General features: G+C 42.4%; 1 protein-coding gene and 1 long non-coding RNA gene across 2 annotated transcripts in view; one reads left to right on the top strand and one right to left on the bottom strand.

Annotated features, from left to right (window-relative positions):
- Nucleotides 1–2,227: 2,227 nt before the first annotated feature.
- The window catches only part of RDH10 (retinol dehydrogenase 10), a 29,556-nt gene continuing 7,975 nt past the window's right edge, over nucleotides 2,228–23,808 (top strand). The window contains exons 1-2 of the mRNA XM_017544263.2: nucleotides 2,228–3,277; nucleotides 4,859–5,094. Of these exons, the coding sequence (XP_017399752.1) occupies nucleotides 2,989–3,277; nucleotides 4,859–5,094 (525 nt within the window). The 5' untranslated portion in view covers nucleotides 2,228–2,988. The remainder of the gene's footprint in view (nucleotides 3,278–4,858; nucleotides 5,095–23,808) is intronic.
- LOC108315131 lies at nucleotides 5,310–22,927 on the bottom strand. The gene is made up of 3 exons (XR_001829840.2): nucleotides 22,814–22,927; nucleotides 9,342–9,465; nucleotides 5,310–5,660 (listed from the first exon to the last, which is right to left on the bottom strand). It is a non-coding gene; the product is annotated as an uncharacterized LOC108315131 (long non-coding RNA).

The raw sequence follows: 23,808 nt of genomic DNA, 5'->3' as shown, positions 1-23,808 counted from the left end.
GGTACATAGAAGTTGCCAGCTTTCCTTGCCATCCTCGCCATTCGAATTTCAGTTCTGTACATCTGCCTATATTCCTTGTGATAATGCTTCGCTTTTTCATAGATAAGCTTCCTCCTTGCCTTTCGAAGCTGAAAACCAATCACCAGTTATTCATGATTTTTAGTTCCCAATCACAATTAGCAATGCTAGTTACTAAAAACTAAAAGTTTTCCTTTAAATCTTTTCTTGCCATAGTATGCAATTACCTTCCTCCCTTCCCCCAAAAAACCCACTACCTTCATTTAAGATTGTCACATTTGGGCGCTAAGCAATTACTCGGTACGGTTAGGAAACAAAGCTTGCCAAGAACATTCACCTCATTCTCAATCCCAACAAGTCGTTTCCTTATACCCTAGTGCCTCAAAAAGTTTACTTACCATCTTTTGGGCAAACTTCTTTCTCAGGCGCTTAATCTTCAGCTCTGCGAAATTCCTTCGCTTTTTCTTAAGGGTTTCCGGCACAGCAGGAACCTTCTTCTTCTTCTTCTCTCTAACGTTAACCAACAACAAATATTATCAATAGCTCAAAAAGTTCACAGCGCTGTATTACACCCGAACTGTGCACTGTGTGTTGTTTAACAGAAATCCTTCACTGGCTTTAGCCACTCGTAACTTTACTTGCTCTAGTTTGCTACAGCGTGCGATGCGCATTTTAACTCCATGTCAATAACCTTTAACACCAACCACATTGCTTAAAATGCAGTCCCAAGTATGACAACAGCAATACGCTTTTACCTATTCCAGCCAACAGGTCCGGCCTCCGACGACTAATTAAAAAACAAAAAAACACACCAACAGCCTCATAATAAAATGTACTAGCTGAAAGCCTGCTGCAAGGTACTGATCCCCACACTTTATGCTTAAAAAAAAAAAAACAAACCACCGCCACCTTGGTTCAAGTCTCGGGATCCACATGTTGAAAGCAAACGCCTAGTGGCAGGGAGGCCCGGGCCAACCACCAGCCAAGGACAAACCCAATTCAGAAGTTTTGGGCCTCCCGAAAGGCCCTCTACCGAGGACTGGGCTGTCAGCCAACCGACGGATTCCATACACACTGCACCCCGACATCTTGTTCCCAGAATCTCCAAAACCTTCGTCCTAAGGCCGCCTGCATCCCAACCCTAGCCTCGGATCCCCACTGGTGTCACAGAACGCCACAAACAAACACGGAGGTGGACAAAGGTGCCAGCTACATCCAGAAAGAGAAAAACTGACACAAAAAGTGTCTGGTTCTGAAGATGGAGAAGGATTCTCGGGAGAACAAGAAGCAACTTACTCTACACCCTCCATGGTTCCAACCGGAAAGAGAGGAAGTCAGCGCATGCGCACTGTCCACTTAAAGACTTCGAGAGTGAAGCCCCGCGACTCACAGGTGTCTTAGGATAAGCCCGAAAAGAATCCAGAACTAAAAAGCCGCCTAGCAGACGCCAAATTAAAAACACCCTGATTTAGCCTCTTCCAACCAACTTTCGGGTAAAACTTGTTTGAAGAAAATATATGCATTTGATTAGACTTTTTAATCAACTCAAGAGCAAAGAGTGCTGACACCTTGGCGACTCGGGGTCCTAATCCCCAGGCTGCGCTGACAGGATAAGGCTCGGGTTTCTCCTCACAATGTTCCCAGGACGAGCTTCACGAGGGCGAACTACACATCCCAGCATACACCACTCCTTGCCCGCCCGGCGGCAGGGCAACGCCTGACCGGGACCGCAGGCAAGCACCGCGGCAGCGGTTCCAGCCAGGAAAATGAGAGCCTTTTGGGCCATGTTCCAAACGGCTAGCTGCAATTCGAAGTCACTTTTGGCCGCCCTCCCGGTTCCTTGCCGCGGTAATCGCAGACTACACCCCCTTCGCCGCGCCGCGAGGTCCTTGTCGCTCCAGCCCCGCAGGGCTGTCTTCGCGGCGCCTGATCGCAGGCGGGGCGGTCCGGAGTGCCCTGGTTAACGAAAAGTGGCGAGCCAGGGACCAGCGGGGACCGAACGGCTGGAGGAGGATGGCCGGGGCTCTGCTGACCGCCGAGATGGGCAGGCGGAGGCCGGGACACCCCACGGGAGGGGGCGTGAGCTGCGAAGGGAGGTGCGAGGAGGGCTGAGGTTGCGGCCACGGCCGTGTGAGAAGGGCTACCCCGCTCGGCTCCGCGGACCGCTGGCTGGCGGGGGGCTGGGCCGGGGGCGGGGTGCGCCCGGGGGCGGGGAGGCCGGGCGGAGGGAGGGCCGATGCCGAGGCTGCCGCGGGCTCTTCCCGGTCGTGGGTTATATAGCGCGGAGCGTGGAGCCCGCTCAGAGCCGGCCCGGAGCGCTCCGACTTGCAAGCGGCGCTGAGCTGCGGAGCCAGTTGCCCGAGTGACAGCCGCTGGGAGTGCAGGGCAGGGGGACGCGAGCCCTCGGGGGCAGCTGCAGGGCGTTGGGCAGCGCTCGCCTGCGCCGATCGAGTCTTCCCTTCCCGGCGCTCCGCCGCCTCGCACCCCCACTCTCCCACCCTCTCGCAACTTGGGTCGAGTTGACAACTCCCGCGGCGGCCCGCTGGCCCGTGCCACCTCCGCTACGCACCCCTCCCCCGGGGTGAGAGGGAGCCGGCGCGCGGGCTCCGGGGACTATCGGGCGGCAGCGGCTTGGTCATGAGGGCAGCGCGCGTCGCCTAACTCGCGGCTGTCACTGCCACTGCAGCGGAGCCGGACGGCCGGGCACTGCGGGACAGTCGGGCGGCTGCCGGCAGGAGGCGCCGGGCCGGGTGACTGCCGCGGCGGGCACAGTTCGGGGCCACCGCGCCGAACCCGGGCGGGAGTGGCCCCGCGCACTCCAGCCCGGCGGGCACCTCGGAGGCGGGCGCGGGGCGCAGCCTTCTAGTCCCGGCCTCTGTGACAAGCGCCCAGGGGCCGGGAGCCCGACTGCCGGGCTCGGGGTGGGCGCGGACGCAGGCACTGGGCTCGTGCGGGGCCCCGGGCGTCGCGATGAACATCGTGGTGGAGTTCTTCGTGGTCACTTTCAAAGTGCTCTGGGCGTTCGTGCTGGCCGCAGCGCGCTGGCTGGTGCGGCCCAAGGAGAAGAGCGTGGCGGGCCAGGTGTGCCTCATCACCGGCGCCGGCAGCGGCCTGGGCCGCCTCTTCGCTCTGGAGTTCGCCCGGCGCCGGGCGCTGTTGGTGCTCTGGGACATCAACACGCAGAGCAACGAGGAGACAGCGGGCATGGTGCGCCACATCTACCGCGACCTGGAGGCGGCCGACGCCGCCGCGCTGCAAGGTAACCCGGACCCGCGCGGGAGCATTGTTGGGTCAAGCCTCTCCCCATCCCGCGCCCTACCACGTCAGGCCCCAAACCCCGCTGTCGAGGAAACGAACACCCCACCGGTCTTCTGGGAGATGGGTGGAATTTGCTCCCTGATAAAGGAACGCTATCTCCTCTGTATTAGCAGGGGGAAAGGTGCCCAGTCCTCCCAGAGGTTAGGTCTCTTAGGGGACCATTGGGGGATTTCCTAAGCCCTTTGAGGGTGGGGAAGGCGGAGGGAACTTGTTACCACAGGATTGGATCCCAGAGAAATATCTCGCTCCGACTTAACAAGGCGCGATGGGAAACTAAAGTGTCTCTGGGAAGTTCTGACTCGACTGAAGAAGCGTCTGTGTTACTGTGGACTGAACCCCTTAGACGAGGGCAGTATTGATGGTTTCACTATAACTTTAGCCAGAGGAACAGAATTACATTGTTTCGCCAGCGATAAGTGCTTTAGTTACACTCCCTGAGCGGGATTGAAAAACGCCTTGCTTCCTAAGAGAAAGCGCTTGGAGGACTTAGGCTTCTTTGTAAATTTCTTTCATGTTTTTGGTCACCCCAGGAAATCTGCATTTCTGTATACTTGTTAACTAACCTGAACTCGAGATTTTTTTTTAAGCCAAAGCAAAGCCCATAACCAATCATAAGTATTGGTCCGGAAAATTTGATAATGGCTTTTGCTTTTTAACAAAATTTTTCATTTTAGGGAAGACATTTACCTGTACGGAGAAAATCGACTTGGGCACGACTTCTCCCCTGTATTGATAATTTATCACAAAACTTATTGATACCTGCGTTTTTAATTTAAGGGTGAAAATGTTCCATTTTCACTGGGGATATGGAGGGGTAGCAAATACAGATTTTTGTGCTCCCTGCCAAAACCTAAAAGATGAGGGTATTCATTTTCCAGGATACCGATTTTGGTTTTTAAATTGTCAAGTTCTTATGTGGTAAAATTGTATATTTACCTATAACTTGATTTGTGAGAATACTTCTCAGAGAACTTGGCTACCCCAGTTAGAACAAACCAGTGATGCCTACTTCTTCATTAGAAATTGTGGATTCATTTCGTGGCTTTGGATGCTTTCAGATTACTAATTGCAGTTTTGATTTGTGAGCCTTAAAGTGAGTTTCCATTTTGAGGGTTCTCATAATAAAGAGTAAGAGCTGTTTCTGGCCACTGTTTCCCCCAAAAAGAGGAGTATGTAGTGTGTGTGTGTTCTCTGAACTCTGGGCTGAGATCAGTTCTTTGCAGGTGTCTTTAGCTCCAGCAAGCTGATCCCATGTGGTCTACTTGTATTGGGGTTGTCACAATTACATGACTTTCCCCTCAGCAAAGTTATCCAGTAAATTGCTGTAATTCCCAGAGACTTCATGGGAGGAAAGCAGCTGTAAGCTCAGTCGTTGGCAAGCCTTGCAGCGTTAGAAATTTGAAGCTCACTGTAGTATTTTTGTTTTGTGTGATCTTTGTCCTACTGATCACCATGTGACTCACTTTCTGCACTCCCTTCTCTTTTCCATTTTTTTCCTCCTCATCTGGACTTCTGAGGACAGCTGGGAATGGTGAGGAAGAAATTCTGCCCCACTGTAACTTGCAGGTTTTTACCTACACCTGTGATGTGGGGAAGAGGGAGAATGTCTACCTGACAGCTGAAAGAGTGCGCAAGGAGGTTGGCGAAGTGTCGGTCCTGGTCAATAATGCTGGTGTGGTCTCTGGGCATCACCTTCTGGAATGTCCTGATGAGCTAATTGAGAGAACCATGATGGTCAATTGCCATGCACACTTCTGGGTAAATATAAACATCCTTGTTTTCTTTGCTGGGCCCTCCTCAGTGAGAAAGTTGGGAAGGAGAGAGACTTCAATGTCAGCCTGAAAGCCACCTGTACTCTTTCACCACCAGATCTCCTTAGCTCTTCCCTATGGTGAATTGCAGTGCATCCTGGTTACTATTTAGTTGTTTGTCCCCCCCATGCCCCAACTCAGTAGTTTTGAGAGGGCAGAGGATTGAACATTTTGAACTAGTTTGAAAGATTGCCATAAAAATAACAAGAGGGAGCGTAAAACCCTGGGTTTGTTTATTTTACTTTCTGTTGAGTTTATAAAACATTGGTTGTTCTTATGAATTCCTGAAGTCAGGATTTAGGCTTCCAAATTACTGCTCAGCCACATTTTGGAAAGTGCCAGAGATTCTGAAGTCAGCATTTGTGGTCTGTTGGGAGTCACCAGGCCACCCTGGCAGTCACATCACATCCCCTGACCATCCATCCGCAGGGTCCAGGGTATCTTCCTGTTGGAGGACACCTCAGGACTCTCTCGGGTTAGACAGTGCCTCACAAATATCATCCTGATAGGACTCTAGAGAGGGAAGTGGGGTGATGAAACCTGGTAAGCTGGGGATTTAAACGATGTTCACTTCTAACCATTAAACAACGTCAGCATCTACAGAGGGGAACAGGGCCTTCTGCTGTAGGGGCAAAAGTAACCCCGATTTTTCAGCTCAACTTGTCTTCAGTAAAGGTAGGTGTGACTCTCTCCGGTATAACTGTACACTGCTGACCCACTTTATGCTCTTTTTCCTCGCAGTATTTTCCCTTTACTTTTGTAGACAGGTAAGAGTCAATAAAGAAGGAGTAAAGAAATAGGGTTCTACTTTTTTTTTTTTTCCATAGGCGGATTAGCCTTCTAATAGAACACAGCAAAGAACCGTTTCTCCTAAATAGGTCACATTAAACCTCATTAATTTTTTAGCAACTGCTTAAAAACTTAATCTGGCTTTAGAAGTACTTATTCAAATGTTGTTCCTCAAACATCAAACTTTTTCTCTGCTCTTGGAGGAAGCTTATTTTAATGTTATATTTCTAAACATGAACTTTACTGTATTTTATTATTTATTTATTTATTTATTTGAGATGAAGTTTGGCTCTTGTTGCCCAGGCTGGAGTGCAATGGCATGATCTCAGCTCACTGCAACTTCTACCTCAGTATCTGGGATTGTGCAGGCATGTGCCACCACGCCTGGCTAATTTTGTATTTTTAGTAGAGACAGGGTTTCACCATGTCAGGCTGGTCTGGAACTCCTGACCTCAGGTGATTTGCCAACCTCGGCTTCCCAAAGTGCTGGGATTACAGGCATGAGCCATTGTACTCGGCCAACATGAACTTTATTTAATTCATTTCCAAACCGCTAGAAATGAATATACAAATGACCTGACCTAACTTATCTATGTTTTAAACAAGCAAGGAGATCATCAAATACGGTTTGGGGAACTTAAGCTTGCCTGTAGGTGTGTGTTGTGTTCAGTGGCGGTGGGGAACTGAATTGAAGACCTTCGTGTTGCTGGGTTCCCAGGAACAGGCAGCAGGTGTCAAAGGGGTGGGTTAGATGAGTAAAAGGCAGTTCAACCAAATAAGCTTGGAATAGAATTTATCAATTCTATGTATGTTTGTGATTAATCCTGAGTAAAACAACTACCATTTGAAATGAAATACATACATAAGTGGGAGGCAGAGTGTCATTTTCATATTTGAAGAATGGTAAGGATGAAGCTGCCGTAAAAACTGCAGTTGATTTAAGTCAGCCTTAAACAGTTACAGCACTATTGATAGGTTCATTATGAACCAGACACTGACTGGGATTGCTTTCTCCAGTAACCTTTGACTAAGATGATGCAAGATTACCAAACTGTAAACTTTTACTTATAGCCAGTATTCTGAAGTTTAGCCATCTTGCCTACTTTCTCTGCATGATTATTTTGCTGAATCATAAAATTTCAAATGTAATCAGGTTTTTTAAGAAACCCCGTACAATCTGCTGTTAAATACTTAAAACAAGAAAGCAGATCCAGGAAGACACTGGATAAAATGAGTGCTAACTTATTGTCTTTTTAATATTAGGCTAATTTTTAACATAAGGAGGAAATCAAATCAAATCTCTAAATAGAAAAATTATTCTGGACCTGAATCTGTATACCAAGGAGCACCTTCCTAGAGTCATCACTGTGCTTTGAGATGTTGCTTAACCACACAATTTAGGGAGTTCTTGGAAGCCCTGACGGTAATGACGTCGCTTTGTATTAAAATATGGGAGGCTCCTGAATTCTCCAGCTGTTTTTCCTCTAAGCATCTAAACTTAAGAATTTATTTTCAATATTGAGTCAGAAAATTCATTATAGAGTTGGAATTTGACTTCTTGCTGAAATTTACAAATCTTTTTGAGAAATTCTGATTCAGCAACCAAAATTTAAAAGAAAACTCAGTACGTGTGTGTGTGTGTGTATATATATGTGTATATATATATATATATTTTTTTTTTTTGAGTTGGAGTCTTGCTCTGTAGCCCAGGCTGGAGTGCAGTGGTGCGATCTCGGCTCACTGCAACCTCCACCTTCTGGGTTCAAGCAATTCTCCTGCCTCAGCCTCCCAGATAGCTGGGACTACAGGCACACGCCACCATGCCCAGCTAATTTTTTTTTTGCATTTTTAGTAGAGAAGGGGTTTCACCATGTTGGCCAGGATAGTCTCAATCTCTTTACCTCGTGATCCGCCTGCCTCAGCCTCCCAAACTGCTGGGATTACAGGCTTGAGCCACCACGCCCGGCCAATGCAGTATAATTTTTACAGTGAATTTTTTAACAGGGTTTAAGGAACGTTATAAGAGCCACCTGAATTCAGCTTCCCTTCCAGTAGTCCTCTTAGGCAAAATGTTGGTAGCAACTTTTCAAAGATGTGTTGATATTGGCACATGCTATTTTCTTTCCAGAAAAAATAATGAGTGTGTCTTTTTACTGTATCTGGGTGTGGAAAAGAAGTTACCCCATGCATTTTTAAAAGTCCATCTGCTGAGCAAAGAACTGTTCGGTCATTTGAACAGATCATCCTGAGCCAGACGTTTAAGTAACGGTTAATATCTGTTTTCATAAATAACAAATAGTATATTCATCCTGACTCAGAGCAAAAGTGAGTGAAATAGAAAACCATGTGGACTTTCACTGAAAAGCTGTGGGCACTCCCAAACCAGTCTGCATACTATTCCCCCTACCTGAAACACCCTCTTCCTCCATTCCGCATGTCTTTTAAGGCTCAGCTGAAGTTCTCAATATAACCTTTCCTCCCCGTTGCAGCATTTCTGGCCTTTTTGGATGTTAGAGTTTGCAAGAATCCAGAGACCTTTTTATTTTCCAGTGAAGCAGGGGTTAAATGACTTGTCTAAGGTTTTTCTTTTCTTTCCATTAATCTGTCACAGGATTTGTTGTCATTCTCCCAAAGTACATGGCAAGCTGTCTGAAGGCAGTTTGTTGTATACATCTTTTGTTTTCCTCTACCTGGAACAAAACTCTATTCTTAAGTCACTTAATAAATATTTGATAATAATAGGCTTAAATGTTTAGAAGATAACCTATTCAGATAATACTCACATGGGTCTATGTTCTGAGGTTTTAAAGGTAAGCATTATGGGCTGGGCGTGGTGGCTCATGCCTGTAATCCCAGAACTTTGGGAGGCCAAGGCAGGTGGATCACTTGATGTCAAGAATTTGAGACCAGCCTGGCCAACATGGAGAAACCCTATCTCTACTAAATACAAAAAAATTAGCTGGATATGATACTGTGAGCCTGTAGTACCAGCTACTCAGGAGGCTGAGGCAGAGGTTGCAGTGATCAGACATGGCACCACTGCACTCCAGCCTAGGTGACAGAGTGAGACTCCATCTCAAAAAAAAAAAAAGGAAAACGGTGAGCAATATGTTGGACTAAAGCTGTGTAAGACCATTATTGCAAAACAGGGCTGTCTTATATTTTCTTTTGCTTTCCTGCATAATTTTTCATTCTCCCTGTCCCACATGTGTTCTCATTTTTACTATAGTGTATTAGAACTCTGCTCATTGGTGTGAGGCTAGTGACTTTGAGAAGGGTGGTGTTGGTATGCCAATTTGAATCAAGCTCACATTGAATATGTAACAGCCATTTATATTTACCAATGATCAGCCCTCAAAAAGAGAACCCCCATAGCAATTCTTTCCTTTCTTCTTAGCCATGTACCATTTCTGTATCCTTTGGAAGCCTTTCCTTGGCCTGGCATAATTCTACACAACCTTCCAGTTTGTTGTGACACTTCACCTTCCAGTGTTGTTCCATCACCAGTAGCTCTCCTAGGAAGCTTCTCCTGGTCAACAGTCAAGAAGTGATAGATTTGGGGTAGGTTCTAGTCAGCACAATCTACTGTGAAACACTCGGTACAAGGCCATGGAAAATGAATGCACTATCATGCACTTTAACACTAGCATAGAAATTATTCATGTGGGCTTGCTGTATCTGGGTGAGATGTAAAAACTTGAAAGTTACCTCTCTTGGGCAGGGCATAGTGGCTCAAGCCTGTAATCCCAACACTTTGGGAGGCCTAGGAGAGTGGATCACTTTTATCCAGGAGTTCAAGACCAACGTCGGCAACATAGCTAAACCCTGTCTCTACCAAAATATAAAAATTAGCTGGGTGTGGTAGCAGCATGTGCCTGTAGTCCCTGCTCCTGAGGAGGCTGAGGTGGGAGGATGGCTTGAGCCCAAGCGATGCAGACTGCAGTGAGATCACAACACTGCACTCCAGCTTGGGTGACAAGAGCCAGACCCTATCTCAAAAGGAAAAGAAAAATACTTCTCTGTATTCTACTTTGAAATATGGAATGCTGGTCTCCATGCAAACCCATGTTTCTCTCAAAATATTAACATTGCTTTATGTGTTATTTTTTAAGAAGAGTAGAATCTTAGCTCACTATTTCTAAAAGCCAAAGTTTATATGTAGATCCTTTTTCGACCAAAGAGCTGCATTTGGCCTTTATACGTGAGCAGCAAATTGATTCCTGCTTAACCAAAAGGGGGAAGCAAAAGCATTTAACTCCAGGCCTTTTATGTTCTGAAGAATTTTTGCATGGTAAAGGACTAAATCTGTCAAATAGCTAGTAGGTAATTTACTTCTATTGATATGGTAGTCAGACAAGATAATTGGTAGTTAATTAATAGACCACTTAACTTAAAAGGTTTCACAGTTTTAAAATACTAATTACTGAATTAAGCATTTATCTATATCCAAATGTCTAAAGTCTATTTAGTTAAAATCTATCCAGGAAAAGTAAAAGCCCACCAGCTAGATCTGAGTAATGTAGCACTTAAAGACATTAGTGCTATGGTTGTACCTAATATCTCATGAATGGTCCCTAATCATTAATGTTTAGGTTGTTATGTGATTTACTGGTTTTTAATCGCACATTCTGCATTCTTCTGTTCTCTGGTTAGAGAAACCTAGTTTGTTCAAGGCTTCTTAGATTTAGAATTTTAAAAATCATTTCTAAAGTACTCATAAAAATATTTGGACAGTATTTCTTCCTCCTGACCATAATAACTGTAAGACAATAAAGAGTATTGATTCCCTATCTTAAGATAGCCACTAAAACACTTGGAATTCACGGCCTATTTTTAAACATCTCCGCTAGAACTGGTTTCTATTATTAAATATATGTCATAAGTATTAAAATGTTTGAACTTTAGAAGTACTTTCAATGTCTTAAACAGAGTTGTAATTTGACATGGGGTAAGCATACTTCATCTTATTCTTGTAGTCACAGTTGCAAACTGAGTAAAACATCTCTTGTGATAGCAGCGGCTTGATACCTGGGACTGTATACCTATATGAAAAATAGGATCACATGCTCATTGAACTCTGAGTTTCTGTATTTGATGTATTACATGCTGGGCCCAAATCTATTGCTACTAGAAATCAAAATCTATGACATAATAAAATATCACTTAAAGCAGCTGTTATGAATAGGGAACCAGATGCTATATCAGATAAAAAGTTCCCCAACATCTTTGATATGTTCTAATCTGTGTCTGTTTATCTTAGTTGTTTAAAAAATACTGCTTAATAACCAATGTTGTAATTTCTAACCTGAATGAAAAAAAAATAGCAATGCTCCCCTTGTTGCCAAATCCTGTGTGTAGCTTTGTCTTTCTACAGAATGTGACCCTCTTGACCGTCTCTTTGAAACTCAAGTGCTTTAGCTTCCATGATAAGCCCACTTTGTCCTGCTTCTCTGTCTGCCTTCCGAATCCTTTAAGACTCCCCACCTCTGAATTGTAATGACTGTTTAGTATTGTATGCTCAGACCTGTTTTCACTCAGAACCTCCATGTTGCTGGGTGATCTATTTCAGTGGCTTCAACTGTGATTTTTAGGATAGTTCTCAAGTTCATAGGACTACCTTGACTGCTCCACACATACTCTTAAAGCAGCATGTCACAAAACTGAACAAACTCCTCTTTCTTTGCTCCTTTTTCTGGTCACCAGGCTTAGAAACATCAGCATTATGTTCACCTGTCCAGCCTGCACACATTCATGGGTCCCCAAATCCCAACTATTCTCTTGCCCCCCTGTGTTCCAATATATCCCTCCTTTTCTTTCCTATTTCCTCCTGTGGGCCTCCATCACCTCTTGCCTGGACTCTTAAAAATGCCTGTGATCTTCTTTACCTGTGTTCATTTTTGCTTTCCAACCTAGGGTCATCTAAGCAGCCTTGAGTTTGTTATCTGCTTGCTTAAAACCCTTGTTTGACCATATTGTTCACAGCGTGAAGTCCAGGCTCATTAGCATGGCATCCCGGGCCTTCCAAAGCTGATTTCCACCTGCTTTTCCAGGTCAGAACCTATTTTATCCCCTCATCTACTGTAACTTCAGACGGGCTGGACTCCTCACTGTGCCTGGGGAGAGCCTTGCACGTTACGCTTCACACAAGAGCCTCTGCTTAGCTGTTCTGCTATTTGAGTCTTGTTTTACTTGAAGACAGCAGAAGTTGAATAGTTCAGAAAAAATCTCTCACTACTCCTGAGAAAGAAAAGCACAAATTCAAAATATTTTCATGTTCACTTAATAATATCTTTATATATTAAGGTGGCAGTCCCTGTAAAATAGCCATGAAATTCTTGGCTCAGGGAATGGCCCTTTCTTGTTTGATCATGTAGTGAGTTGTGCCATTTATCTCAATTCCTGGAAGGAAGCAAAGTCGGTATTTGTTCTTTTCTGCCTCATTATCTCTACATACCAGGCTTTATCCATTATCTGCCCAAATAGAAATTAATCTATAGGATATGTCAAAGTGGAAGCATTGTGTAACCCATGCTAATGCTAACACTAACTGAATAGCTTTCTCAAAAAGACTGAATGCAGAGTGCCCCGGCGGAGTCCTTAGCCATTCATTGCAGGATTGGGTCACTACGAACCCTATGGTTAATACTTAACTGCTCACACTCTGTTTATTCTCTTCTCTTACATTTGTTTTTACTCTGAACATGCTTCAGATTTTCAAGATCTTTGGCAAATTCTAGTGAATCGGTTTTAGTAACTTGAATATATCTAAGCCATGACATTAGAAAATTTAATAGCCTCACTTGAGAGTTAGAAGAATTTTAAGTAGGAAACTCCTTTACATTTAAGTTTTTTCTTGAGTTGAGAAATATTAATAGCAAATTTATCTAAAATTTCTGCTTTAATTCTTTCAGAAACTAAAATTAAGCCTGTTTCAATTATGATAAGTAGTCTATTTGCATGTGTCTAACCCAGAGATCTACCTATGTGGATAAATGTGCAGATGACATGGTATGTTTGTTTGCTTGTTTTTGTATGCTCACTAATAAGTAGAAGACGTGACTATGGTGCAGCTACAGTCACTGGACCTGAGAAAGTCCGAAATATCCAGGATGTTTTTGGACCCCCAAACTTGTACTATGCTGAAGTTCCACTAGGGGGTGTACTGGCAGGGTGGATTTGTATCTTATTTCCTGCACATAGAACCAGTGTTTTCTGGAGAGAAAGGGCCTTTTGTAACTAATCTTTGGAGTATGACAAAATCTAATAGTCCTTAAGAAATAGAGAACTATTTCCTGCCTCAGCTGAATGGGTTAAGTCCAATGTTTTGAGCCTGTAACTCCAGAGATCAGATTAAAATGTGTTAATCTTTCTTATCAGAAGCTAGTATGGTAGTTAGCTATTCAAAGAACTAACATGTCTAGATTCTACCACTGACCTAGAAGCTCCTTTAGGCTGAGACCCCATATAGACATAATTGGAAAATAACGCAGAATTCTGGTTCTTTCTAAAACTTACAGCCGGTCCCCATAATAGGTGGCCTTTGGAAACTTCTTTGTATCATGAATTATCAGTCTGGGAAGATACCATTGTTCAGAACCTAGGCTGGCAGAGCATGGCCTCGGGATTCAGTCACATTTGCCTTGACATTACCTGGCTGGCCAGTTTCAGCCACCTGCATCCCTGGGTTTACACAGGTCTATGCCATCGCACACTGAAGGGGATTCGAGGGGACGGACACCTTTTCATCTGGTCTGAAGGAATGCTAACGTTTTTTATTTTAAGAGCTTCCCCAGTGTATTTCATTCTTGAATTTTTTTCTTCTTTTTTACTTTATTTGTCAATTCTCTTAAAATTCAAGTTCACACCTGTCAAGGACCATTTTCCTAAATGTTCTGAAACTAAAATGAAGTGAGCCACGGGAGAAAAAATGAATATCCTCTTATAATCATTATAAAACTTTCAGCACTGCAGCAAATGCTGCTAGAATATTTAACAAGTAAGGGCAATTACTGCTGCAACCTTGAGTGCTGTCAAATTAGCCCCTTACAATGACAAGCCACTTACAATGAATTCACATTTGGAAACAAAACATTACTTGGTCTGTGAAACTTTCAAAGATCACACAAAGATGTGTGAAAAGTAGCAGTGGTGTTAACATTGTATTTTTTGGTTTGGAGAAAAACCACAAGTGTTTCTTATATGCTGCTTGCATAAAATGTGAATTTCTTGCCTTTCCTTCAAATACCTTAGTACTGGAATTTTTGAATATTAACATGGTTCAGCCTCTTTGTGTTATCCTAAACAATAGGGCTCAAAATAACATAACTGTAACTTATGTAAACACATGAGTATTTTGAGGACAAGTGAAACTTAAAATTCAAAGCCTGAATTTTCCCACCTGCAAGTTGTAATTAACATACTGCCCCCTACTGATTTCTTAAGGGTTTTTTTTACATGGGCTAGTTCTACAGTCCCTTGGGAAAAAGAAGCATAAGGTATAACAAATTATTATTTTTGTAACAAATTATTTTTAAATGATTTTGTATTGGATTATTTTTATTACGTTTGCTGGACTCTTCAAGTGTTACAATTTTTATTTATAACAGTAATTTTCTGCCTGTAGTAAAACAGGACTAAATAAGAAGGATTAGAAAAGATGTGGTGTTGGAAAGTTTTGATGTTGTTTTCCAGCTTCATCTAGGACTTGGGATGAAAGGAATTAAGCGGCTGAAGCAACTGCTTAGCCATGTTTTTTGAGACTTCTTTTCTTAGGTCAGATACCATGTTTTGACCGGAAGTATGGTCTGGCTCTGTGTGGAGGGCAGGGAGGACTGGGAGCCATATATAGTAAGAACCAGGACTTGCAGGAACTTGAAGAAACAACCTAACCAAAAATTGATAGCACTTATAACAAAAATAATTTCTAAATATATGCTTGATGAGCCTTATGTACATTTACTGAGGTTTTATATAGCACTTATGTTTACAAAGCCTTTTCATAAACACTTCTCTTGTTTGAGCCTCACAGCAACTCTGAATTAAGAAACAACCCCAGAGAGGTAAAGGGATGTCCCTAAGGTCACTGCTAGGTAAAGTAGCAACTAGAACCCAGACCTTCAGCCTAGGCTTTCAGGTTAGAGCCTGTACAAATACTTAGCTGTGGGCTACAAGTTCAAAGCTCCTGGTACAGTAGGTAAATTTTCTTATGAGTCACTTACGGGTTTTGTCCTGTGGTATAATGTAAGAATTAATCTTCAAATGTTGATTTTTTTTATTAGCATGGTTAGTTTAGCAATAACTGATTAATGCTAGCTTAATATTCCCAGAAAGCTTGCTCTGTAGATGAGACAGACATGTAAAATTCAAGCCTGAAGAACCAATACCACACTAGAATTGTATTACCAAAGCCCAACTTGTATGTTTCTGGGCCTTCTCTGTAGTTTTCCATAGCTTGTATTGGAGGGAGTTCTTTCCTTGAGAATAGTGTAGTGCATTCTTGGTCACCAACTTCCTTCGTTCTCTTTCTAGTTTGCCTATCATCATTGACAAACTGTACACAAAAAAGTCCTGAATTGAAAGGGCTCTTCTGCAAGGACTGGCTGAACAAAGTTCTATGAATAATTGGTACCAAAATATCAGTTAAGCGTGGTTTTAGTTTAGTTCATTTTGTTAGCTTATCTCCTAACAAAATGTAAAACCTTTATTCTGTTATATAATAATCTTATGGGATCAGAATTCCAGATAGCTTCATAAGCTTTGCTTTTGAAATGTTAATCATGGATTTTCAAAATTGTGCAGTTTGGGCTGCTGATAAAGTGTCCAAACTTGTGATTTATAAAGGGGTAATTTTTCCTAAAATGGGGTTTCCTCACAGGCTTACCAGAGTATTAAAAAAGCCTCTATGGTTCACTTGTCCAAGATAAAGTTGGAAAGTCAGTGAGGTAAGTGCCAAGGCTGATGGGGTCTATAGTCCCTGTCTTGAAAGCTTAAGCCTTCAAAGCCTCTGTGGAGTGGGGGGAAGGATTTGAAGTCTTTTAGGTTTCTTCTTTGCGAACCTTTGTTCTAATGGAATTGGGTGGCTCGCTAGTGTTAAAAATGGATCCAAGGCAAATAGACATAGTCAGTCCATAAAGTCCCATGATCATCCATACAAAGCACTAGGTGCTCTTGATGTTGATTTGAATTAGCCTTTACCTGATAAATGCTAGCAGTAGGGGGCACTGGGAACAGAAAGAGGATAAATTATTCTGCCTGTATCACTGAACTCTTAGGAGAGTTGATCTGAAGCCACATGAGGTTGGGAGTAGATAGATTGCTAGGCTCACTCTAGAACCTTGTTCTCTGCTTGGGGTCCCGAGTAGCCGAGCAGCACCACCTAACTACTGAATCCGAGTCTGCATTTGATTCAGAGCCCAGGTAATTCCTACATGCGTGTGCATCAAAGTCTGAAGAGGAACTACTTTTCCCACTTTTTCAATATTCCATCTCTCCCCAACCCACACATATTTTTTTTTCTTTCCTGACCTAACCAGCCCTATAGGAATCTTGTACCTAGGAAGATGTCAGATGGTGCACTCTGGGGCCCACTCCGATCTAGGTTTATTTTTTAAATTTTGATTCAGGTCCAGTGCTAAAGGAAAAGTCCAAGTGCCCTTTAGCTCACGCTTCCTCTTAGTTGCTGTGCCCAGGGTGGAGTTTTCACAGCCCTAAGCACCACAGCAGAAAGTCAGGTCCAGCCAGTGAAGAACTGTGTGACATTGCTAGATAATGGAAGGAATGGTGTCTCACTTACATTTGTTGTGCTTAAAAGGGAGTTTTCTTTTTTCAGTTCGCATAATTTAGTAGTAATATTTTAGGTAGTTTAACCAGAGTTGCGATTGGTAAGTGATTGGTGTGATCTTTTATTACATTTCAGTATTGTTCCTCTGTGAGGTAGCTAGAATATATGAGACTTGTGGGATCAATATTATGGTCCGTTAAAGGTACTTCTTTATTTCATGGTGGATTGGTGGTTTGAAGTATAGAAACTAAAAGTGTTGATGTTTTGTGCCCATATTTAAGTTACTGGCTTTTAATCTTTTTCCAATTTCCAGCTCAGAATCTACCCCAAACCTAGGAAAATGTCATTACAATATGAGAATGAAAACTTAAGGGAAAATCATCACTGGAGTATATGGGACTTACTTTGCTAATGTGCGTGTTCTTTCTAGTGAGTGGTTCTCGTGTGGGTGATTTTGCCCCCAGGGGACATTGGTAACATCTGGAGACATTTTTCTTGTCAGACTATTGGAGCAGCTACTGGCATCTAGTGGAGAGAGGTCAGGGATGCTGCTTAAACATCTTTCCATGCATAGGGCAACCCTATGGGTTAAAATTACCCAGTCCCAAATGTCATGGTGCAGAGATTGAGAAATGCTGTTCTAGAACACTGATTCTCAAACTCAGCTACAAATGGGAACCACCTGAGGGACGTTGCCTCCTGATGCCTGAGTCTCCCCATTGGAAATTCTGGTGTAATTGGTCTGGGATGTGTCCTGAATGCCAGGAGAAAAAGCTCCCCAGGTGATTCCAATGTAGCAAACCACTGATTTACAGGAATGTTGCTGTCTGCAATCTTTAAAATCCTTTAAAGGTGGTTCACAAAGGTTTATTTTTGTTTTTCTACAATGCCTATCCGAATATAGGTACCTCATAGACCCTCATATATATTGAGTGAATTCTAAGTTGTAACAGTGCATGTTTAAAAACAGAATAAGTTTTCAGGTGTAATCTCTTGAATATACTTACCCTTTGTTTAGGTAAACATTTTAATTTTTTTAAAGACTTCACAGTAAGCATACTAGAAAGCAGGGAAGAATTTGAAGTATTTACACTTAGGAATTACAGGGGTTGATGATCATGGGGACATTGAGAGCTGTGCTGTTGGAACAGGAACTAAGAAGTCTGCCACTGCAGATGGCTTGAGCAGTGGCTAAGCTCACATGCATGTGTTTATGCGTCATGGAAGTAGTTACTGGTCACTAGAGCAGAACCAAAGCCTCTGCCCTTTGGAATATCTGTCTTTATTACAACTTCTGAGATGCAATCTGAGTCTGGGGCAACGCAAAGGGATTTTTGACAGCCTGTTGTTTGGCAAGCTATTTGACTGCAATTCTGTGGGTTATTTTCATTATTCCATAAAGAGTTATTAAATAGGGGGAGGGGCCTGAGACTGAAGGAGATCATTGAACACTTGTTTGATTATCTAGGGCCTGGCAGGGGAAAGATCAGGGAAAACAGCATTTCAGAAAGAGTGTTCAGCATTCATTGTTTAACACATTGAGCCTCCATGGACTCAAGTGAAACACGGAAAAGGATGATTGTTTCACACAAATAATTTGTAATTTTTTTAGTAGATAAGAGGCATACATTCAAGTTACATTATGTTAAAAGGCACAGCCGTGGCATCATAGAACTACTTAATGAGATATTTTTGCTGATCACTCAATGCTGGCCACTGTACTAATGGAGTTGATCCCTTATTGAGTCATTTACGAGAGTCTCAGGCAAATACCTCAGCATGACCTCAGTATTTTGGGTGTCTGGTAGGAACTGGAAAAATTATTGTTGACTATAAATTGTAATATATTTGAGATGAAAAAACTTTGGAGATCTCCTCTTTTGTCTCACAAATGAGTTCAGTCAAGATTCAGAGAGTTCAGGTAACAAAAGGAAGGTTAGGTAATTGGCAGTCTGGACCAAGTGGGTTTCTGTATTCCAAAGGTCAGTGTATTTTCCAGACAAATGGAGTTTTAAGTCACCTTATTTCTGGTATTTCTGCATAGTGAGCTCTAAAATGTAAGGAAATTGTTGATATCTGAGTTGCTGCTTTGAGGTAAATTCATCCTGTCCTTTAACCTGGGGAAGGCAAGTTAACGAAGCATTTATTTTTGCTGAATAACTAATAGTGTCATCATTGAGGTGTTCATTTGAAAAGCCTGGCTCTTTTATTAGCTTCTTGGTTGCAGGGCAACTGTAGGAGTATTCTTGTGCATGTGTGCTAAGTACTAACTGCTGATGCCGTTCAAATGTTGCACTAATCCCTGTGGCTCACAATAATAAATGTTTTTAAAAGGATAGATTTAACATTGGCACAAATTTGACTATTATGACATGTTCTTTAGTCTCTCTGTTATCTAAAGAGTGAATGTTTTGTCTCAGTCTGATAGAAATTAAGATGAACATTTTGTTAAGTCTGAGAGAGCAGTTCCAGGCTTAAGTATCTTGGGGCTCTATTGCACAATTGGTTAGGGGACCTTTCTGTCTCTACAAACAGACCCAAGTAGGAAAAAGAGGCTATTATGCAACACACACGCATGTTAGAATTTCTGTTGTTAGCTGCAACTAGAATAAAGTTGGTATTGCTAGCAAATACAGATTTAGGTTTTACTTCCTAATTAAAGATATGATTTTATAATGATTTTTTTAAAAACAGGGTTTCACCATGTTGGTCAGGCTGGTCTTGAACTCCCGATCTCAGGTGATCCGCCTGCCTTGGCCTCCCAGAGTGTTAGGATTACAGGCGTGAGCCACCGCGCCCGGCCAAGTTCACTATGTTTTAAGCACCTTCAGGCCTTTCAGGATTTATGGTCCTCTTTGGAAGTGAATGTCTACTCTTTCTTGAATGTTAGGATAAACACTTTCTTAAAAGCAATTCTTTTAAAAGATGCCTTTTTTTTTAATTGATCACAGGACAATAAATTCTGAGGCTACAGGGATTAGTGTATCATTTGAGCAACATCAGCAATTAGTACTAAACACACATGCAGTAGAATACTCCTACAGTTGCCCTGTAAAAGTTTGTGCTTTTGAATCATTTTCCAGGAACAGTGACTGAGTTCTCAGAGAAGAGCACCACCAGATGTCATTTTAGCCTTGTAAATAACGGAGAGTGTTCCTTTGCGATTCTGATAAAGATAAGTTAACTCTGGCAGCCACACAGGCAGAGGGGGTGGAACAGCAGAGGAGAGTTGTCCAACCATGTGAAGGGTGCCATGAGCATTTCCGGACAGACGTTCTTTGTTCAGTGGAGTCTTGATGGTGTTCTTTTTCACTCAAAGTTTATATCATGCTATTATTTGGGGATTCTGAAAATCCTTAAGCATACATGAGAAAACTGTACTGTGCTGGTGGTGTTGATCTTTTTCCCAGCATTAGGCGATTTATGGTCCACTTTGGAAATGAATGTCTACTCTCCTTCTTGCATTGCAAATAAGAGGTAAACACTTCAAAATGATTCTTTTAAAAGATGCCTTTTCTTGAATTGATCACAGGACAGCCATGTATGTGCACAAAAATAATGAGACCTTCTCCTACTGTGAGAAATTATCTTTGTTTTCCTCTGAGTGCTCAGGAACCTAGAATTGCTTACAAAAATGGAAAACACATTCTGTTTCACCTACACCTTTAAACTGTCATCAATCTCAGAATTTCAAAAGTCAGACCTTGCCGGATACCACATTTCTTCACGTTGACTTTTGTTTCATTGTAGGCTAATTTGTCCTGACACTGCAGCTGCAGGCTCTGGGCCGCACAGTCTGTCATTAAGAGTACCAAGAATGGTCTGGAGAGTCGGAGCTGTTGGAAGTTAATTTGGCGTAAACTTCACTTTAAAAGATTTCTCGAGCTATGACATGTCATGTCTATGTGTAGTTACTTACATGTCTGTTTAAGAAGTTCTTGCTTATATTACAAATGTGACCTTTACAGTTATCTTTCAAAGTGCCCAGTGCTTTGAAGAGGAACCCTGAGGAGCTGAGGAGATATTAGACTTGTTAAGCATGTTTCATAGGAATGTCAGTGTCCATTTGAATGTCCTTCCTTTTTTTCTTTTTCTCTTTTTAATCATACAGCAATCCTGTCAGCTGGTAGCAGATTACAGTATTGGAATCTTGTGATCTAAGTAATCCTGGTAATCAAAGTTCTAGCTCCACTTTTAATAACCAAAGTCAGTTATTGAAAGTTTTCTCTTTTGCAAATAAGAAAATCCCTAAGCCCTTCCAACTCGAAATTCTGTAAACTTTCTGGTTCACATATTGGTTACTGACTTTGAAACCCCCTAGATCAAGAGTCAACCATATTTTCCTGATGAAGAGTTTGATGTCCTCTTCTGTATTTAGACAGTCAAGAGGACACAGGAATAGAGTGCAGTTCTCTGACTTACATTTAGCATCTAGGAAATCTTGCCAGCCAGCATGGGCACTAGCTCGCTCTGGAGACTGATCACATTTAGTGCCTTTAGTGACCCCTTTACTAGGTGGTAACTGCTGCACTACACAGACCATCATCATAGTTGATGTAACACAGCAGTCCTGTTGGTCAGAGAATTATCCGTGCTGCCCTCTGAGATTTGCCCATGCCTCACAGGCACGAATTTATACCTAAGCCATTTGGGTGTGCGTTTTAGATTTGCCCTTTATGTTCTTCTGACGACTCTTTGAGACAAAGTTAAAGATTATGAACCTTTGCTTGAACTGACTGGTGTCATGGCAACTAGCACTTCACCTTTTGCTGGTCTCTACCTCATACATGCTACAATATTTGTGCACATTAATAATTCATTGCAAAGTGCCAGATTTCTTTGTGCTGTCAAGCAGTGTCAAGGACAGAATATGCTGTGCTATCTCAAATGTCATCTACCAGACTGTTGAGGGCAAGAGTAATTAGAAAAGAAAACTAGTCAGGTTACTTGGGAAAATTCCTGAAAATGTGATGCTTTCTAGTCACCCAACTATAGCATTTTTCTTGCAAAGTATGGACTAGAATTCATGTTGATCAAAGTTTGTTTAATAATGCGCCCCAGACATAAGGCAGGAGTTTGGAGTAATTGCTCACCTCTATTCAGGCAGCAAAGGAAATGATTAACAGCCTTCGTGCTCAGTCACGTGTACTGGGCTGCAGCAGGAACCTGAGCACAGGCTTAAAAGAAACCCAAGTGGTCCTCATGTGGGTGCTCCCACCCCAAGCCTCTGCCTTTGCTCTACCAGAGCAGAGCTGAGTAAACGTTTGACACCAGCTTTAGAAACAAGCCCTCTGGGATCTCTGATTAGCTGCCCTGGATAGCTTTCTTAGTCTCTCAGTTCCCTCCACAGCTCTTTGGTGGTTGTTGATGTTGTGAGTTGCTGTTACAGTAATTACAGTGTTGCCTGTAATTGGTGAGCCTTTCAAATAAAGAATATGGGTCTTTGTCTGAAAATATAGAAAATGCAAAGATACATTAGATTTAATTTATACAGAAGGCCAAATTTGTCCTTGATTAGGCAAAGAAATCACGTTTTAAGCTGAATATTGACCCACCTGTGCTTACAAAAGAAAGCAAAACAAAACAAATAATCTCCCTCTCAAAAGAAAGCTTCATATTACAACCAGCTAACCTGTGTCATACTTTAGTCTTTAAAGTTGGAACATATTTCCCCAAATGTTTATAGCCCACAATTGGAAAAGATTTTATTCACATAGCCATACCTGGATTGTTTGGTTTCTCTTTCTCCCTTCCTCTCCCTACTTACCTGCCTCCTATTTCTCTGTCTCTCCCCCTCGCCCTTTTTTTGTTTCCTTTTCCTTTAAAGCAGTAACTTAACTCCTTTTCAAACAACTTGGGGGTGGGGGGAGGGTTCCACGGGGGGATCCCACAGCGGGAAGTGTTTCCCTAAATCACATTTTTTGGAATATGCAGCCAACGTACCCTCCTTATGGGCAAACTGGAACTATTTTATTTAAGCTAATACCACCAATTCATTTCAGGGCAAAAAAGGGAGGGGACATTAATCAGTTTCAGAACCTTGCAACAAATTACACTTAAAGAACAGTTAGGAACTTGTTAATCTTCTGTCACCTACCTTGATGTGGTGCTGGGGATCTGGATTAGTCATTTAACACCTGCAGGCAAGACCAGAGCACGTGAATACAGGGAAGTCATGAGAGCCAACCTGCTGTGGTATCTGAGTTTCTAGTCAGAGCCAGCCACTGGCTTGAGTTAGAGTGGACACGTGAGCGAGTGATTCAGATTTGTCAGGTAACCAAGTGGCAGGTTCTAAAAGGAATTTGATATTTTTTGTTTGTTTGTTTTGTTTTGTTTTTCCATGAGACATCCCAGTAGGGAATTTGATATAATTTGATGTAATTTCTTAGGATTTAATATTGAGTCCTTATACTTTAACTTTTAAACAGAAAGATAACTAAGACCCTTTATGTTAAATTTATCACTGTCTTCCAAGACTAGGTAAATTTTCAGTACTAAAAAATTAGTTAATGTCTCTCTGGTTAATGTCGAGAATATGTTTTGTTGTTGTTTTTTGGCAACTTGAATTCAAATATACTCCAAGAAAGAATATGTTTTATACTTTTTAGCTAATCTGGGAACAATTAATCATAACTAGATATATTTAAAAAGACATAGAGGTTTGGTTACTTAAGGATATGTTTTCTAGTTTTTTGAGCCAGGGTCTTGCTCTGTCAACTAGGCTAGAGTGCAGTAGCATAATCACAGCTTACTGCAGCCTCAACCTCCCGGGCTCCCAAATAGTTGATACTACAGGCACACACCACCATGCTCTGCTCATTTTTTTGTATCTTTTGTAGAGGCAGGTTTCACCATGTTTCCTAGACGGGTCTTAAACTCCTGGACTCAAGTGATCCTCCCACCTTAGCCTCCCCCAAAGCTTGGGGATTACAAGTGTGAGCCACTGTGCGCTGCTATTTTCTAGTTTAGATTGGAACATATAAACTCAATTGTGATGTTACTTTATTTCAATCCTGTGATATAATACCCATGTATAACTTACAGAGCCTCAAGTTGAACCCATAATAACCTGAAGTACCAGTTTTTTACTTT

The sequence above is a fragment of the Cebus imitator genome, unplaced genomic scaffold (assembly GCF_001604975.1).
Source record: "Cebus imitator isolate Cc_AM_T3 unplaced genomic scaffold, Cebus_imitator-1.0 Scaffold9, whole genome shotgun sequence".
Classification (NCBI taxonomy): domain Eukaryota; kingdom Metazoa; phylum Chordata; class Mammalia; order Primates; family Cebidae; genus Cebus; species Cebus imitator.
This window is presented reverse-complemented; position numbering and strand designations above follow the sequence as displayed.